Raw genomic sequence first — 19546 nt, 5'->3', positions numbered from 1 at the left:
TCCATCTTTACGACTGAAAAAACTATTATTGTGTAACCTGCATTTGTTATGATGAATCAGAGTTAATCTCATGCCATATGCAACTTGGTAAAATCTTTCTTGGACAGTTACATTTTAAACTTTTATCTTTTCTTTTGTCATCTCCCTTTTTGAGCATTTGGGTGCTGAGCTATGCATATATACTTGCAATGAAGTTTTTTAATAAACACGTGAGATGCAGAAATTGGTTCAGTTAATTTTATGATCAGCAGTTTTTATATATAGTGCCTCACAGGTTTCTGGTGGATGACTTGGAAAGATTATATTTTTTATCATGAGAATGGGATAAAGTATTCTACGGGTAACTGTTTTTTATGTTGTGTTGATACCTACACTGTCTTCTGGGTTTGCCTGGCATGATGAAGGATTCCTTTAGCTTGCAAATTACCTGCTTGGCATTCATATATGGCACACGCGTAGGAATTCAATCTTATTGGAGTAGGAATGAACTAATGTGCGAAGTATGGGGAATATTGGTTATTTGTATTGGCTTATTTAAATCCAAATGTAGGTGTTTTTGGATGTATATACGACTTTCTCGATCTATGATATATACTTAACTAAATTTTCGCAATTCAATAAATAGGTTGAAGAACATAGAACTTTTCTAAGGCAGAATTCAAATTCATTTACCAAGAATTTGGTGATTATAGGGTTACTATGCGAAACTTGCAAAACTAATTTCAATCATTGTAAAAGGAGCTAACCTTTGATTTTTTTTGTCTTACTGCAGAATTCGAGCATAAGACACAATAAAAGGTATCATGTTTTTGCAGCTACTATTGCTTTTTCTTATATATACCCACGCTTCTTGGGTCATTACAATTCTCATTTGGAATGATCAGACTTCATGGGTATTAAAATCTTAACGCCAATTATAAATCAAGGTCCTATTTGTCACTACCGAACTGTTGTTGCTGCACACCCATACCTGCAACAATCTAACGCAATTTATGATTCTGCTTGGTTTTGTGTTATTGCAACAGTCACCTATATCGATTATATTGTCAGTCTTTTCCAAGCAAGCTATTCAAACTCTTAACTTTCTGCTCATTATAGCGAGATATAGGGGAGGCCAAGTTTGCTATAATTTTCTACTTTTGTCAATCCCACTTAACTTGATACATTTTTTTGTAGTATGCTTGTTTTTCTTATAGATTTATCCGCTACTTCTTTATGTAGATTTTGGATTGAAGATGAAGCGAGAAATACCCAAGCGCGGTCAAAGGTTCCGGAGGAGGGGGACGATGATGAAAATTGGATGGACAATAATGCTTTAGGAGTCGAGACTAAGAATTATTTTGTTGCTTGAGTAGACAAAAATTTTGTTAGTCTGATTAAACTTGTGTAATAACTTGTCACGGGGACTAGGGGTGTTCAAAGAAATCCGCTTTGCAAAACCTAACCCGGATTATCCGGTATCCGGTTCTTAAAACCGGATAATTTACATCCGGACAGGGTACCCGATTTCTAAACTGAATATTCGGGTCAGATATAGATATCCATTTTTTGTTGATTTGGATACCCGGTATCTGGTTTTTTTTTTTTTTCAAAAAAAATTAAACAGCTTCATCTTCGAACCTAACCGGCTAACCGGCCTAGGTATTTAAATCACTCATGAATTCACTCTTAATTTTTCTTAAAACATTAAAACCCTTTAGCGCCATTTCTACTTCATCACCATCTAATTCTATAGTCTATACCAGTCGAGTGCAGATTAGCCTGGTAGAGTGGTAGTAAAATATTGGTGAAGTTTTTTTTCCTCTTTCTGTGATGGAAAAACAAGTAGTGAAGCAGAATAATTAATGTCCCCTAAGTAAAACAAAATAATAGCTTCTTCGATTTGCTAAGGGAGTCAGATCAGAAGGTTAGTGATGATGCTATCTTTAATATGGTAATCTCATGTCATACCCTTAACATCTGTTATCTTATAATGTTATTCCCAAATAAAAAATATTTCCATAAAAAGAATTAATTGCTTTACAAGTTGTTTTAATGTCCGCGAGCTCAATGATAACCATAAAATACAAGTTGTATTTTACTATTTATTATTTGATCTAATGAAATGTGGTTTTACATTTCCTTTAGCTCCTTCCATATGTGGCTTGGGAAATAAAGTTGTTCCACGAAATAACTTTAAATTATTTAATATGTTTTTTATGCGTCATAACTGAATATCTAAAGTCATAATATTTTAATATTTTTTCATGCCTTACTTTTTGATTTTGTAGGCTAACATTACCTATACAAATTCAACCATTGCATCTTTCACAATTTTGTAACACATTGACATTGTAATATTTTTTATTCGTATTATTGTTAATAAAAGCGTATAAAATACATTTTGAAATTCGATAGTGTAACCCACAACTAGATCTGAGAAAACGGTCGGTCGGTCGGGTTTTGGGTCGGATCAATTTCGGTCGGGTCATTTTCGTGTCGGGTCAGTTTCGGATCGGGTCAGTTTCAGGTCGGATCACTCCGGGTTTCGGATCGGTTCGGATTGATCCAACGGGTTACCATAAAACATCAGAATATCCAATCGACTAATTCAACATAAAAAAAAATCATTAAAATGTCTAAAATGCATCATACTACAAAAAAAAATATCCAAATGAATCAATTTAAATGTATAAATAAGAACATGTTAAATAGCAAATTGTTCAAACACTTCATCTTCATTTTGATTTTCTTCTTCGCCTTCATCTTCTTTTTCATCTTCATCTTCTTCATCTTCATCTTCATCTTTATCTTCTAAATCTTTGTTAGCTTCTTCATTACACATTGGTGGAAGATCAACCTCTAATCCATTTTCAAGTGGATCTATCAACATAAAACAAATTCACAAAATAAACTATAGTTTTAGTTTAACGAATTGAAGATCATATTATTTGCATTCAAAACTCAAATAATTGATAAATTTACCTTCTTTTACTTTATAACCAAATAGCCAACTACGACTAGTAATTAAAGCCTCAGCAGTATCCGGTTGAAGAGAAGCTCTATACTTAGTAAACACTCTACCTCCTAAGCTAAAACCTGACTCGGATGCAACAGTAGTAATTGGAATGGCTAATAAATCCTTTGCCATACGCGCAACCTGTGCATGTCGAGTTTCATTTGTTTTCCACCATTGCAATACATCTAGTTCAAGATGATGATCAAGCCTAGACTCCTCAAGATAAATATCTAATTGTGACAAATTTGCACTAGTCCCTCCAGCAAAAGATGAAAATCCCTATTAAAGTACTAGTAATTAGAAGGTTAAAATAATAACAATACAATTATAAAAAACTTCAAAAAAAAAAATACTTACAGGAAGATCATCATCCACGACATGACTACTAGCTTCACAGTCATAGGGAGTATCATTCCTTACATACTCCGCAAATAAATCATAGAGTTTGTCTTTGACTTGGTTGGCTTTCCAGGACCCATTTTGAGGATCCAAGTGTTCAAAACAATATTTGATCAATTGAAATTTATAACGAGGATCCATCATGGAAGCAAAAGAAAGAACAACGCTATAATTTTCCCAATATTTATCAAATTTATTTTTCATATTCTTTGCCATATCTTTTAAAAACTCATCTTCACAATCAGCATATTGTATCAGCAAACATTCGATTCTCCACACACTTTTAAAGTACAAGTTGGCAGTTGGATAATTTCTCCCCGAAAACTGTTTTGTTATATCATCAAAAGGTTTTAAAAGTGCAACAATTTTTTTAACCTTTAACCAATCATCATGTGTAGGAATATTAGGAAGGTCTTTGTCAATTCTTTTCAGGTTTTCATAACAAGGACAATAAATCAATGCCCTTTCAAGCATCCTATAGGTAGAATTCCATCTTATAGGACAATCCAACCACAACCTTTTAGAAATACTAACACCAATACCAATTGCACACTCCCTCAACTTTGCTTTTCGTACTTCAGAACCATTTATATACTTAACCAAGGTCTTTATTGTTTTTATTTCATCTCCAATGACCTTCAAACCATCTTGAACAATTAAGTTCAAAATATGAGCACCACAACGAACATGAAAATAATCACCATAAGCAAGCAATGGATTATACACACTTAGACTATGAGCAAGCAATTTTTGCATATTATCATTGTACTTAGCATTGTCTAATGTGATAGAGAACACCTTTTGTTGAAGCTTCTATTCTTTTATAATTGCAATTAACCTTTCATGTATCATGTTGGCATTATGAGGAGGGGGGACATGACAAAAGGCAATAATCTTATTGTGTAACTTCCAATCATCATCAATATAATGTGCAGTTAATGAAAGATAACCCTCATCCACAATCGAATGCCACATATCAGTAGTTAAGCAAAATTTTGAAGACACCCCAATGCTCATTTGTTTCTTCAACTTAAGTTTTTCATTTTTATGGACTTCTAAGCAATACTTCTTAGCGGTTTTTCGACAAATAAATTTACAATCTTCATTTAAGAAGCTATGTATAGCTCGATTTCCAGCATCTTCAGCAAATGTAAAGGAATAACCATGTCTTATAATTGCCCTAGCCACTAATTGTTTATACATGGAAGGGTCAAAATGTTTTAGATCACCCTTGTCTTTCTTACCCTTTTTTTGTTTGTTAATTTCAAAAGTAACTCATGCAAAGCAAGACTCACTATGACGCTTAAAATTTGTGGTTCCATTAGTAGAATGAGCAAGAATAGGACCTTGTTTGCAATATTTACAAAGAGGTCTTGGAATATTGTCCTCAAACATGTGACCATCAAAACAATCATAATCCTTCCAAACAGGAGAAGTCCATTTTCTTTTTTTACATTCGGACAGTGGCGCATTCATGTTGTTTGTAGCTGCTTGCTCTTCTACTCATAAAGACAAAGAAACAAGTTTGTATCAAGCTGATTACTCAATGACCGACTTAGAAAAATTAAACATTAGACTAATTTATAAAAAAACATTCAGTTAAACTAATTTATAAAAAAAAAAACAAATTTATTCATAACTTACCCACACTTGGACATGAATTCGCACTACATGAAGAAGAGATTGAAAATCCCGGTGAAATAATTGGAGTTGAAGATGGAGTTGAGGATGAAGATGGTGAGAGTTGAGTATATCCTTGAATTATTGGAAGATTTGGCATTGAAAATGGAGATTTTGGAGGTCTTCGTTTTTGTTTTGACATGCTTATCAACAAACAAACAACATACAAAAAACCCATACATTATAAACCCAGACTTTACACAACAGCAACACAAATTTTTAAAGCAGCAAACTTACTTAACTTGTACTACAATTCAATAAATCAACCAAGATCGCCAATAACATAACCAATAATAAGAATTTAACTAACACAGAACACCAATTTCGCAGAGAAGTACACCCTTTAAATTACAGTCCACAATAAGCAACTACATCGACAAATAGGAGCACAATGTAGTCAGCCGTTCAAGTACCACGATTGGTATTATTCATGTCTTTCACTCCTTGATCACAGTTACAGTCGAACATGATTCAGATCTGACAAAATCTAGCTCATATACAAAGCATTTTCAGGAAAGCATGTACCAAACAAAAAGGTGGAGTTTTTAGTGTTTTGTGAGCTCCAAAAGTAACCCAAGAACAAACTATCCACTATAGTACTGAAATCTTTACGACACCTAAAATTCGTTTTGACTATCAGGCTTTGTTTTCCTACACCAAACTTAATTAAACGTCCTCGGAGGGTTGCAAATGCTGACAGATCTTTCCCTCTTCAAATTGTAATTGATTCAAAAACTTCCGAAATATTTCAATTCAACCCTTAATTGGCATCACAAATCAGAATTAACAAGAATCAACAACAACAACAAAGAATCAACAATGGCAGAACAACAACAAATCAGAACTTACATTTGGAAATAGGAAAATTTGGAAATAGGAAACGCAGTTTAGGATCAGATTAAAGAATGAAAACTTCTGAAATATTTGAATTCAACCCTCAATTGGCTTCACAAATCAGAATCAACAAGAATCAACAACAAAAACAAAGAATCAACAAAGAATCAAAGGAAAGGGACTAAGGGAGTGAAGACAAAGAAGATTCAAATCAGCAAGTAACTTACATTCGACAATGGCGGCAGCAAAATCGAGCGTGAGAACTTGAGGAAGATGAATGGCGGCAGCAAAATCGAGCGTCAGAACTTGAGGAAGATGAATGGAGGCAGCAAAATCGAGCGAGAGAACTTGAGGAAGAGGAGGAATGGCGGCAGCAGCACTTAGGTTTTTTAACTTAGGTTTTTTTAACTTAGGAATGGCGGAAGAGGAAGAACGAGAGAACTTAGGTTTTTTTAACAAGCACCAACCCATCGGGTCAGACCCGACCCGGACCCGACCGACCCGTTTTTTTACGGGTTCTTCGGGTTCGGTCATTTTTCGGGTTCGGGTCATAATTTTCGGGTTTCAACCCAATTTTTTCGGGCGGGTTTCGGATCAATTTTCGGGTCGGATCAATTTTTCCCAGGTCTACCCACAACTAGTTTAATTCAAATGTAGAAAGACTATATATAATAAGTTGTCAAATTATCGAATTTATAATCTCGTGTATTGCACAAGTTTTTATACTAATTAGAGATATTAATAAAATTATTATATTGACAAATGTGACAAATCGATTATTACAATGAATAGGAACAAGTTATGAAATATACACGATTTTTAGGGTTTATTACACTTACACTTTTATCAATAGATTTATTTTAAGTATTAGATCACTCATCTTTCATAGTATTTATTATTATTTATCTTGTTTCTTCTCAAATTCTAAATGAGAAGATAAAAAAAATGAATGGAGTATTAATATTAAAATTTTGTGTATTACAAGAGTTTTTATGCTGATCAGATATATTATTAATAAAATTATTACATTAATAAATGTGACAAATTGATTATTACAGTGAATAGAAGCCAGTACATTGTTTTCCCAGCTTGTCTTGTATGAGATCTTCTCACTATAAGACGGGCCCATATAAGCGGTCAATTTCTTTAATTGATTACTTTAAGATCGTACGTGATCGTTTTAATGTTGTAAGTAATCACTCCAAGAGTATAAAAATTGATTATTTTAAGATTGTAAGTAATCAATTTAATATTATAAATAATTACTTAAAGACAAAAAGTATATATTGGACTAATTTAATAAAAATGGTCTAACCGTGAGACCATCTAATTCATTTAAGAATTAGCGTGTGTTTTCCTCAAAATTTTGAAATACACACGATTTTTAGGGTTAAGTAACTTCCCCAAAACTAATCTAATATTCTAAGCAACTAAGAGAGTGGAAAGACGTGGGACGAAGAGGCGCGGTGACCCTCAGCAATCAATCCAAGTTATCGGCTCGCATTGTCGTACTTATCCTGATGATGCCCTTTACCAAGCTATTCAAGATCAACAAGGCTTGTAAGTTTTTTCTTTCTTACAATTGTTATATAAATTTTGAGGTGCGATTATGTCGTTGGTCAATCATATAAGAGAAGATGCTTTAAAGATTGGAATTGAATCTGGTTTGGTGTTGAAGTTCGAATGGTTCTGCTTTATTTTGGAAATTTGAAGTTGCATATTTAGCGGAAATGACAGAAAATAAAGGAGTTTTTGGTTTATTATGGTGTGCTAGAGTAATAAGTAAATAGTTCTTCTAGTGAAGTTTAGCATTTCATTCTTTTCTTCTTATTACATTGCAACATGATGAGTATTGATTTTTACAACACCTTTCAATTCGAAGAACCAATCACGGCACAACATGAAGAAGCTTAACAGAAGAAGGTAATAAAATCTTTTAAGAAGCTTCTGAATGATGATTTTATTAATAGTTGGGACTAGGGATTGTATGAATTATGTATTGAGCCATTTTTTTAATATTAGTGCCAGCAAAGCAGTGATAATTGGGGACTTTTTGTGGTATATGACGAAGGAAACGATTATGTGATTGAATTGGAGAATTTTGATGAAATGCTTGAACCAAATATCATTCAAGAATCAAATTTAAAAGTTTTTGAGAATAAGAATCTTGATGAAGTTCTTGATGTAGTCATTAAAGGTTTTATCTCCATAATTGCGTCATTGAGAACACTTTGTCTAATAGTGAAATTCTTGATGTAGCCATTGAAAGTTTAGTACACAATAATGACATCATTGAGATTTCTTTGTTCAATGGTGAAATTAACTACCAAAACAATGTTGCATTCTAGTGTTGAGAAAAATATTGAAAAACCTTTAAAGAGCAAAAATTTTTATAAAAATTCTTATGTTGATGGATTCAGAAGATCAATGGGATGGATATCTTGACTATAGAAAACTTAATAGATGGGAAAACTATTATGTGTTCACTAATGTGTTGGCATTGGGTGGAGAAGATGGATGATAAAACTTCTCAATTAGACTTTGTTGGAGACCATATGAGTTTGTGGCCAATATCAACGATATGTTCATTGAAAATGCAATTAATTATCTATATTGTTCTTTGGGGCATTGGAGATAATCTACGAATTTTGATTTGGAGGTTGATGTCTACATTGATGACATTCTCTTCATTTTGTTGTTATATGAAGAAAATTCAAAGGTTGAATTCAAAAGGAACTCACAAGTAGTCAAGAATAGTGGTGTTCAACGGCTCGGGCCTCTATTTTGAGCTCTCTTATCCTACCTGTTTTTAGAAGGGTTTTATAAGGGTTGGGTTTTAAATGGGTCGGGACAATAACAGGCTCTGTTATAATTAAAATGAAGCGGGCTATAAAATTCTTGGGCATTGCTACAAGAGAAAATGTTGGAAGTCATTCTTTTTAACAATTTTTACCATTGTAGTAGATTTTCAATTCAGTATTCTATTTCTTATAATTTGTTGTTTTAGTTAAGACTTAAGGACAAGTCTTTTTGAAGGGGGAAGTAATGTTATGGGAGATTAGTAAGCATGTGTTGAGCACATGATAATAGTTTGTATGAATTTTTGAAATCAATGAATAAAGAACATCTTCCTCATCTAGCTCTCTTATCTCTCTATCTTATTTTTAATCCTTCTAAATTTTCTACTATCTTCTCTACAATGTTTCTTTTAATGGTCATATTAATTGTCCAAATTATGGTTTATTGTTTAGTTGAATGGGTGAGTTGTTGCTATATTAACTAGTTTTATGATGATAATCATGTTTTCGGTGAAAGTATGCTTTGATGGTCCAAAGTTTAAGGGGGAATAAAGAATATAAACTTTTTATTGGTGTTACTCTTATAGAGGAACTTGTGGATGCTATGCTTGTAGAAAATTAATTTTTGACGGCTTTTTGTTTCATTTGATGATGCATGAGACTATTTTTTTTTTGGTTGCCTTAATGTGAGCTATTATTTTCTCATATGTTATGATTGTTTTGGCCTATCAAATAATGATTGAAGCTTTTTTGTCGATGATTGATTGTTGAACTCAGACATAGTAATGTGATTCGACTACGTCCACAGGCAGGGGAGAGAAAAATTTTATCACTAGAGGAAACCCAGAATACAAATATTGGCTAGGTTACAGAAAATAAGAGTTTATAAATTACTCAAAAACAGAAAATCTTAGTCAAACAAATTTTTTGGGATAATGCAAAACTAATGCCCAAGACTCCTTTTATAAGGAGAAGAATAACAAGCCTTTGTTGTTCTTCCGATGTGGGATAATGAAAAAACATCAATCTTCCAATGTGGGATTCAAGGCATAACCTTACAAATCTCCACCTTGACTTGAATCCTCTCAGCAACAACAGATAACAGATGTACTATCCACGAGTACCAGACACAAGTCCTCAACCTCAGATTTTTTTTTTCTTTCTTGCCCTAAGAGGGCAATCAACAACTTCCCACATTTAACAAGTCCAAGCAATGTTGGAACTTGCTGTGCGGAACAGACTTGGTGAACATATCAGTAGTACCCACTTTGTTCACCTCAATTATCTTCTCATTGCTTAGGAAATGATATTTAACATCAATGTGTTTGGTTCTCTCATGATGGACTTGATCCTTAGCCAAACATATGGCACTAAGACTGTCACAATATACGATAGCTTGATTATGATATAGACCCAGATCACTAATCAGTCCTTTCAACCAGATTCCCTCTTTTGCAGCCTTTGTCAAAGCCATGTACTCTGCTTCCGTAGTTGACAAAGTCACTGTAGGTTGCAAAGTAGCCTTCCAACTAACAACAGAACCACCAAGAGTGAACACATAACCAGTCATAGATCTCCTACTACCAACATCTCCAGCATAATCAGAATCGGAGTAACCAATAACCAAACACTGTATATCACCTCTATAAATGAGACCAACATCAGAAGTATCCTTGAGGTACCGAAATATCCTCTTCACAGCTTGCCAGTGCTCTTTTCCAGGTTGTGACATAAACCTACTGACAACACTAACAGCATGTGCAAGATCAGGTCTAGTGCAGACCATAGCATACATCAAGCTCCCCACTGCACTAGCATAGGGAACTCGAGACATGTACTCCTTCTCTCCAGCAGATTTTGGTGTAAAAGAAACAGATAAATGAATATATACAGCAGATGGAGTATCTACTATATACAGCAGATGGAGTATCTAAGGTTTTAGCATTAGACATACCAAACCTGGACAATATCTTCTGAATATACTCTTTTTGAGACACAAAAAGTTTAATCTGGCTTCTGTCTCTGTAGATCTCCATTCCCAAAATTTTCTTTGCAGCACCCAAATCTTTCATCTCGAACTCAGCACTCAAAAGACCCTTCAACTTCTGAATATCTGACTTATCCTTTGAAGCTATTAGCATATCATCAACATACAGAACAAGATAAATGTAGAACCATTCTTCAACTTGCTGTGATATACACAACAATCATACGGACTCCTATTGTAGCCAATCTCTATCATGAAACTATCAAATCTCTTGTACCACTGCCTAGGAGACTGCTTCAGTCTATACAATGACTTCTTCAACTTACATACATAGTCTTCTTTTCCAGGAACTTGGAACCCATCTGGCTGAGTCATGTAGATTTCTTCCTCCAACTCCCCATGTAGGAAAGGTGTCTTCACGTCTAGTTGTTCAAGCTCAAGATTCTGATGTGCAACCATTGCTAGTAGCATTCTGATGTCCACGCAGAGAATGGTTTACAACCTATGAGCAGATAGATAGAGGTATGGTTGAGCAACTACATTCAGAAACTGTTCAGCCAGATCCTTCGATTGCATCACCAGTTCAGACAACTTTGGCTTATGATCGACCTAAAAGGTCGAATTTTGGGAAGCCTCCAGAGAGGTATGGGTACGAGGATATGGTAGACTATGCTCTCCAGGTTGCTGAGGAAGAGGATCCTTATGAGCCATCCACCTACAGAGATGCAGTTACATGTACAGAGTCTGCCCAATGGCTTGCAGCAATGGGAGACAAGATGGAGTCACTTCAAAAGAATAAGACTTGGGATCTTATACAACAACCTACGGGGAGGAAGATTATTACTTGCAAATGGGTCTTCAAGAAGAAGGAAGGAATGGTTCTTACATTTATCTTGTCCTGTATGTTGATGATATGCTAATAGCTTCAAAGGATAAGTCAGATATTCAGAAGTTGAAGGGTCTTTTGAGTGCTGAGTTCGAGATGAAAGATTTGGGTGCTGCAAAGAAAATTTTGGGAATGGAGATCTACAGAGACAGAAGCCAGATTAAACTTTTTGTGTCTCAAAAAGAGTATATTCAGAAAATATTGTCCAGGTTTGGTATGTCTAATGCTAAAACCTTAGATACTCCATCTGCTGTATATAGTAGATACTCCATCTGTTGTATATATTCATTTATCTGTTTCTTTTACACCAAAATCTGCTGGAGAGAAGGAGTACATGTCTCGAGTTCCCTATGCTAGTGCTGTGGGGAGCTTGATGTATGCTATGGTCTGCACTAGATCTGATCTTGCACATGCTGTTAGTGTTGTCAGTAGGTTTATGTCACAACCTGGAAAAGAGCACTGGCAAGCTGTGAAGAGGATATTTCGGTACCTCAAGGGTACTTCTGATGTTGGTCTCATTTATGGAGGTGATATACAATGTTTGGTTACTGGTTATCCCGATTCTGATTATGCTGGAGATGTTGGTAGTAGGAGATCTATGACTGGTTATGTGTTCACTCTTGGTGGTTCTGTTGTTAGTTGGAAGACTACTTTGCAACCTACAGTGACTTTGTCAACTACGGAAGCAAAGTACATGGCTTTGACAAAGGCTGCAAAAGAGGGAATCTGGTTGAAAGGACTGGTTAGTGATCTGGGTCTATATCATAATCAAGCTATCGTGTATTGCGACAGTCTTAGTGCCATATGTTTGGCTAAGGATCAAGTCCATCATGAGAGAACCAAACACATTGATGTTAGATATCATTTCCTAAGCAATGAGAAGAGAATTGAGGTGAACAAAGTGGGTACTATTGATATGTTCACCAAGTCTGTTCCGCACAGCAAGTTCCAACATTGCTTGGACTTGTTAAATGTGGGAAGTTGTTGATTGCCCTCTTAGGGCAAGAAAGAAAAAAAAATCTGAGGCAGAGGACTTGTGTCTGGTACTCGTGGATAGTACATCTGTTGTTGCTGAGAGGATTCAAGTCAAGGTGGAGATTTGTAAGGTTATGCCTTGAATCCCACATTGGAAGATTGATGTTTTTCCATTATCCCACATCGGAAGAATAACAAAGGCTTGTTATTCTTCTCCTTACAAAAGGAGTCTTGGGCTTTAGTTTTGCAGCATTCCAAAAAATCTGTTTGGCTATAGTTTTCTGTTTTGGAGTAATTTATAAACTCCTATTTTCTGTAACCTAGCAAATATTCGTACTTTGGGTTTCCTCGAGTAATAAAATTTTTCTCTCCCCTGCTTGTGGACGTAGTTGACATATTGTCGGTGAACCACGTAAATTCTATGTGTTTTGATTTTGTCAATCTTTACACTTTCTTTCTTGCATCAGTTATAACAAACTGGTGGATGAACCTTGTACCAAGATGATCTCTTGCTTCTTGCTTAAGTTAAGTGCTTTGACATTTTGTATGGTTTTGGACCAATCAAGAATGATTCATCAACTCTCATTATGAATGAGAAAATGTGCATTAAGTGGTGGATGGAAGTAGTGGGAAAGAACTTGAGCAACATATGCTTGTTTATTGGCAGTGGTTAATACTAGTATAAAGAGGTAATTGACAAGATGTATCAATGAAAATTGGTTTTTTGATTTATCTCTACTTATAATTTGTTATGAACTGAAAAACCAAGCACACTCACAGAAGACAAGAATAGAATGTTAGTGTATGTTTTGGCAATGTTCGAGCCTACCTGACTCCAATCTTATTACTCACTTCAAAATCAGATATTACAGATGACAAGAGTAATGGCTTATATAGCCTAGCTTGACCTCCGAACTACTTTGGACAGCTGTACAATTCAGCCCTATTTATTATAACAGAAATAACAAGAATGTACAGCTAACAGCCCTTCTAAGTCTTAATATTCTGTCTATCCTCCTCTGATATGTTATCAACTTCCTTTCCTTAAATGCCGGTATGACACAATTCGAAACGCATGATTGCTTTGTTAAAAGATAGCAATATTATAAATATCATGTAATACTCGTAATGTTTTCTTGTGCTTTTTTACAATTCGATGTTATTGATTTTAGGGGAGCTCTTATTTGTTGATCTCTATTTAGTTAATTTCAATTTCAGATTTCACATTTTACCGTCTATATATAAGGTCCATACAAAAGTCTTGCAGTTCTAAATTCCTTGTTGCTCATTGCTTTTCATTGTTAAATAAAACTGCAACCATGCTTCATTTCATGATATTGTCAATCTTATTCTCATTTTATTTCACGAGTCCAATGGTAATTCCTTTTTAGTGAGGAGTTAGGTATAGTTTGCTTTTACAATATTGCTAAAGGAGGTGATTAAAGGTTGAGAAATAGATGATTTGAGCTGAATAAAAATTTGTTGTTGAAATGTGTTGTTACAACTCTAGTCTGCATCATGCAGCAAAACATTGCCGATATCTTTCCATCCCTACCATGCTGAGTAGGTCTTAAGAGCTTAGAACAACCGAAATATAGGCTGCAAAACCATCTGCATTGACTACAAAAGCCTTTTTACAATTGTTTACGAAACTGTAATGTTGTGCGTTAAATAAATTTGCAATCAAAAAAATAATGAGCACAATTCTATGTTTTCAAAATCAGTATCTATGAGGAAATTTATATCCTTAGTTTTTTGATGTGGTAGCAAACTTAATTATGCGCACTGTTTTTGTTTTACTTCAATGGTAATTTTACCATGGTCATGGCAGATGCTTTGTCAAGTATGCATTCTTGGGATAAGAAGGCAAAAGAGGAGGAAAAAAGGCAAAAGGAAGTGATTAAGGGTGATCCAGCTATTATAAATGCAGTCTCTGGATTGCGGTATTCTCTCCTTCAGCTTAGTATTTTACCTTGTTTATACGCATAACACTATCAATAATAAATTTTTTCAGAGGAAATTGAGTCGCAAGGAGAGAAAGAAAAGCTTTTCAGCTAGAAAGGGAAAGAAAAAGGGAGGCGGCTCGCACAGGAACTTGTATTTTTCATCATAACCCCTATTTGTAAAATCTCTCATTGCTTGTTCATTGCAACTGGGTAAGTATTTTTTGTTAGCTTATGATTTTACTTGCATCTATTCAGAGAGTCAAGATGGAACACCACATATGATGCTTATCCTCGTTTTAGAAGGTATGTGAACATTTCTTTGCGAGTCTGGGTAGGTTGTAGCATCCCCACTCCTCCTAGTGGTTGACTACTAGACAGCTACACCACTTCATTACCCCACGCCACCGCTAAGTGGCTCGGGTCGGGTGTACGTTACTCTTGTATTAACCAAGCGGTTGCTTTCATTGACCTTTGATTGCGAAATATTATTTGGAACTTTCCACTATACCATTCCCAACTGGCTCCCACTTTGGTGGGGTTTAGGAGTCGTATTTACACTACCTTAAATAGCTAATTGACTAATAATATTTCTAACACTGTTAGAAGTATTTTGGTATTTGGAGAAAACAAACTCAGGCAAATATAGACGTCGTAGTCGTAGTGGAAGAAGTAGCAGCAGTCGCTCCCCACTGAGGTAATTAATTGTTTTGTTGTTACTCTTATCCTTTGTGATTTTATTGGAATTTTTGTCTTTGGGCCTCCTAGAATCAACTGTTAGAATTTGTATTTTTAATATTGTCTAGGGCCTTTTAAGGTAGCTGTTGTAAAGTGGTAGGTTAGACAAACTTAAATATATTGCTCAATGCACATCCATGAACCCTCTAAAACAACTGCTTGATTAAGGATGTTTTAAAATTAATTATTTTTATTTTGTTTCTGGGAGGAACTTTCCTAAATTTTGGGGATGAAGGAATGTTTCATGTGACATTCCTATAGTTTGTACGTGTACGTATTTGTGATTGATAAGTGATACAAATAATTGAGTTAATTTTTCTTTTGTACTTAATTGATCGAGTTTGAGCACCTCATATATTGTATTGATTTCTCTTTTAAATAGGAGTATGTTTTTAGCTTCTTGCTGGGGATCTCATTTGATGGCAGTATGGCTATGGTTATTTATTGATGTTGTTTTATTTTTTTTATATGTTGATGATGTAAATTGAGCACCCTCACATTCACAAGTTTACATCTCCGAGCAAAGAATCTGTTACTCTTTAAATCTAGAATGCAAGTTCGATTCATTTTGATGATTATTAAGACATGAATCTTAATAAAGTTGAAATTGAATTAGTTTTGTGAAGTGGAATTACTATTTTATTGAGATTGGTAAAAAACTTTGTATTGTACAATTGATTGATGTATTGGATGACTAGGCTATTAGTCGCACAACTTATTTTGAATCATAGGAATATAACTATCTGATCCAACAATTTTAATCAATATATATATTTATTATATTATTTTAAAACATGGCTGCATCAATTCGTGTCGGCTACGTTGTAAAGGTTTTCAAAATCAACAAACGAATATTTCTTGCGTTGTAAAGGTATAAAAAAACTGTTTTGGGTCGTATCAAGGAATATTTTAAGGCTTCGATTGATATTTAGGCACTACAATAACCGCATTACTCCCTTTATCACATACACAACTTTTGAAATTTAAAAGTTAAACCATGAACTATTAAAGGTAAAGGACACTCTTAGTATTCCACACAAGGCAGGGTCCGGTTGGGGATATTTTTTTTCCTGAAAGATGAGGACAAGCTATACCTGTTCCCCTCGAGGAGGGAGTAAAAAGAATGCGCACAGTCAAAAAATCCCCCAACTGATACCTGCGCTCAGTAGGAGTTGAACCATGAACTATTGTGGATGCCAAATAGCTTAAACATCGCAGCCCTTTCTGATGTAGAAGTTAAATATAATTGTAAAATTTAACTCCTACCTTTGTTGATTAATATTTTCGAGGCTTTATGTAAGATCATGTCAAATACCATTTGCTTCAATGTGAAGTTAATTGGTACATCCATGCCATCATTGTATAAAAGAATATTTTATGTTACTATTTGTTTATTGGCTTATTAAATTATGTGCATTCTTATCCATGTCATCAATTTGATTGTCAAGCTGAAACTGAATAGCTGACCAAGTAATTAGTATTCTATTTCCCTTTGGCATACGTGATTGTAAGAGCAAACTTGAGCAAACTTTGGGTAAGCCTGGAATGATGCAACGAGGTAACGAAAGCACAAACTTGAGCAATCTGAATAGCTGACTAATGTTGTCTACTTTAAGCTGTTGCTTAGGTTGGTAGAGTGTATGAAACTTACGCACGAAGTTGGCCGAGGATTCTAGTCTGAGATTTAAAATCACGGCAAAATTTTGTTATTTTATTAGGCGCAGGGTACCCATCATCGAGTATGCCTTTACGATGGATAGACATGGGTAGACTTTTTTTTGGGCGGAATGATATGATATTTGTCAATTTATTTGTGCTCTATTGGGATTAAGCTGCCTGAATCGAGCATTGCATACCTTGGATTCAAAGTGGTATGTGATGCCCTGTGAGAATGTATTGTTTTAGATCACCATTTTCCAATTAATTTTAGCCAGTTTATGACTTGTTTGCTTGTGGCCCCTTTTTTTGTTTCTGAATTACTGCCCTTCGATATATTTTCTATGCACAGTATAAACTAGTGGCTTTTTCTGGTTAATTAAAGCTTGTTGAAGATATATGATGATACAAACACTGATCCCCTTAAATTTTCTAAATTGGATTTTGGAAAATCAAATTATAAAAGAAAAAAATAGAAAAGGCAATATTCAAAGAGTTTCCATGTTCCATTTCATCTTTGCTCCGACTAAATGGACTTAATGTGCTGTTAAGTACTGTTTGAACGTATTAGATGTATTCTTTGAGGTGAAATAGTATTCTTGATCTTATCTAAGTACTGTTATTTCTTAAGCTGCTTCTCCGTTTGAATTTGACTTGCAGTTGTAGAAGTTGCTCCAGGTATTGATATAGATTGAGAATGGAATGAAAGGAAATAGATTGGGAAAAGTAATTGTAATGTAAGTGTTATTGTTAGTAAGTTGTTTGGCATGGAATGTATTTAGAAATCTAAAACTCATGTAAATTGATATCTTTGGCCTAAAAGCTTTGGCATAATATGAGTATTTTGTAATGTGTGAGGTAAAAGATATATTTTCGAGAAAGTAGAAGAAATGTGCGGATAAGATAAATCAATAAAATATGTTACAAAACTTGTGGGATAGAAAGAGTATTAGTTTATAGATCGTTAATTTTGCATCATCATCATCCTCCAAGCTTTTTGCTCTTTGGTTAATTTTATTAATCAATTACGTATTTACATGTTTTCTATTCAAGGAAAAATACGTCCTTTTTTTTTTACATATTTTTTAGATCTTTTTGATTATTTGCAAAATTTGGTTAGCTATCGTGAAGATAATTCAACAATAATTGCAAGGTTGAATCATGCATTTTTGGAAAATTGTCGATTACTCTCTACGCAAGGGAAACATGCAACGATATGAGCACTTGATTAGAGAGAACCAATTTGACTTTATGTCAGGATAATCATCTGTTGAAACTATTTATGTTTTGAGGAGATTGATAGAAAAATATAGTGAGTGGAAAAACGATTTATATATGGTGTTCATCGACTTGAAGAAAATAGATGATAAAATACCACGAGGTATTGTCTGGAACAGCCTCAAGGCTATAGGTATTTCATAAAGGTACATTAAAGCAATTCAAGATATATATGAATCCTTTACTAATTACAATCTTGTTCTGAAAATTATTTGCTTTTCACATTCATTAAATATCGGATACTGCTTTCATAAGTTTAAAGTTATTAACACTTTATAAGCTTTTAATGGATAAGAGTCTTTTAGTTTTAACTTAATATTTAAGTTTTTAACATATTTAAAGTCACTTAGGTAACACATTTATAATTATTTAACCAATTAATATACAAAAAGTCTCAAGTCTCGACTCTTTAATCTAAAGCGCCAAAACAAGTGAATTTGTAGTTGAATTGAATGAAAAAGAAAGAAACGAAAAAGACAAAGGTTAGAAATGAAAAAAAAAAAAAAAAAGTAAAGATGATAATAAAGTATCAGTAATTCTGGAAAACTTTTCACTTTATTCGAAATCCATCACACGCACTTGTTTGAGTTAATGAAACTAAGAAAAGTAAAAAGAATATGATGCCTTTTCTTTCGCATTCTGATTTCTGATCATCATAAAATGTTACGCCTACGCCCTATGATTCCTTCTCTTTCTTTGATCTTCTTTCTTTTCATGCTTTTTAGCTTACAATTCATATTCTATTGTGTTGTGATTGGTGTGACTTGAGTGCACATTTGATGTGTGCATTCATGTAGTGACTCTTGGGTTGGAATCCCATAAGTTTGTCATGAATGGGTGTATTAAGTTGAGTCTTGATGATTGTGGTTTATGACGGTGATTAAGTATGGATTAATAAGGTAATGAAGTGTGAAGAGTTATGGGATTTAATGGAGAAGTGCAAAGGGCTCCTAGTATGCTGTTTTTGACTCTTCATATACTTAGGGATGTTTCATTATCATTTAATCATAGCTTTAATGTACTTAATGTTACTTAGTATGATCTCTCCTATAAATAGAGAGCTCTTATTCACTTTGTAAGTGGTGAAATCATCCACAAATACACCCCAAGCCAAACACTAGCCTATATCTCTTCTCTATTGTAATTCTCCATATTTGAGAGTTCTTTGAACTCCTTTTGATAATATAAGAGATATTACACACCGGAGGACGTAGCCTTAGTTGGGTGAACCTCGTTAAATCTTTGTGTTGTTTTATTGCTTTATTTTCTCCTACAAACATTGATATCATTGATAGCGTAATTTGTTTGTCACTAAAACTTCATACACTCGATCTTGGTAATATTGGAGTTTGAAACACATTGTTCGAACTCTAA

The 19546-nt window shown here is 34.2% G+C and overlaps 2 protein-coding genes across 22 annotated transcripts; one reads left to right on the top strand and one right to left on the bottom strand.

Moving 5' to 3' along the window:
• Nucleotides 1-2559: 2559 nt before the first annotated feature.
• On the bottom strand, nucleotides 2560-6183 carry LOC130820356 (uncharacterized). The gene is made up of 3 exons (XM_057685696.1): nucleotides 6139-6183; nucleotides 5042-5220; nucleotides 2560-2862 (listed from the first exon to the last, which is right to left on the bottom strand). The coding sequence occupies exons 2-3, from the start codon at nucleotides 5217-5219 to the stop codon at nucleotides 2687-2689; spliced, it is 354 nt and encodes a 117-aa protein (XP_057541679.1). The 5' UTR covers nucleotide 5220; nucleotides 6139-6183; the 3' UTR covers nucleotides 2560-2686.
• A 1122-nt stretch (nucleotides 6184-7305) lies between these two features.
• On the top strand, nucleotides 7306-18314 carry LOC130820354 (secreted RxLR effector protein 161-like). 21 transcript variants are annotated; one of them, XR_009045171.1, is made up of 5 exons: nucleotides 7306-7471; nucleotides 14389-14654; nucleotides 14759-14806; nucleotides 15110-15197; nucleotides 17555-18314. XR_009045171.1 is itself a non-coding variant. In XM_057685695.1 (2 exons), the coding sequence occupies exon 2, from the start codon at nucleotides 11917-11919 to the stop codon at nucleotides 12568-12570; it is 654 nt and encodes a 217-aa protein (XP_057541678.1). In that variant the 5' UTR covers nucleotides 7306-7471; nucleotides 7794-11916; the 3' UTR covers nucleotides 12571-14380. The 21 variants fall into 21 exon arrangements, 1 of the variants encoding a protein (XP_057541678.1); XR_009045169.1 differs by having other exon boundaries at nucleotides 14389-14500; nucleotides 14572-14654; nucleotides 14759-15197; nucleotides 17555-18303; XR_009045170.1 differs by having other exon boundaries at nucleotides 14389-14806; nucleotides 15107-15197; nucleotides 17555-18313.
• The last annotated feature ends 1232 nt before the right edge of the window (nucleotides 18315-19546 follow it).

Source organism: Amaranthus tricolor, chromosome 8, assembly GCF_026212465.1.
Source record: "Amaranthus tricolor cultivar Red isolate AtriRed21 chromosome 8, ASM2621246v1, whole genome shotgun sequence".
Lineage (NCBI taxonomy): Eukaryota > Viridiplantae > Streptophyta > Magnoliopsida > Caryophyllales > Amaranthaceae > Amaranthus > Amaranthus tricolor.
This window is presented reverse-complemented; position numbering and strand designations above follow the sequence as displayed.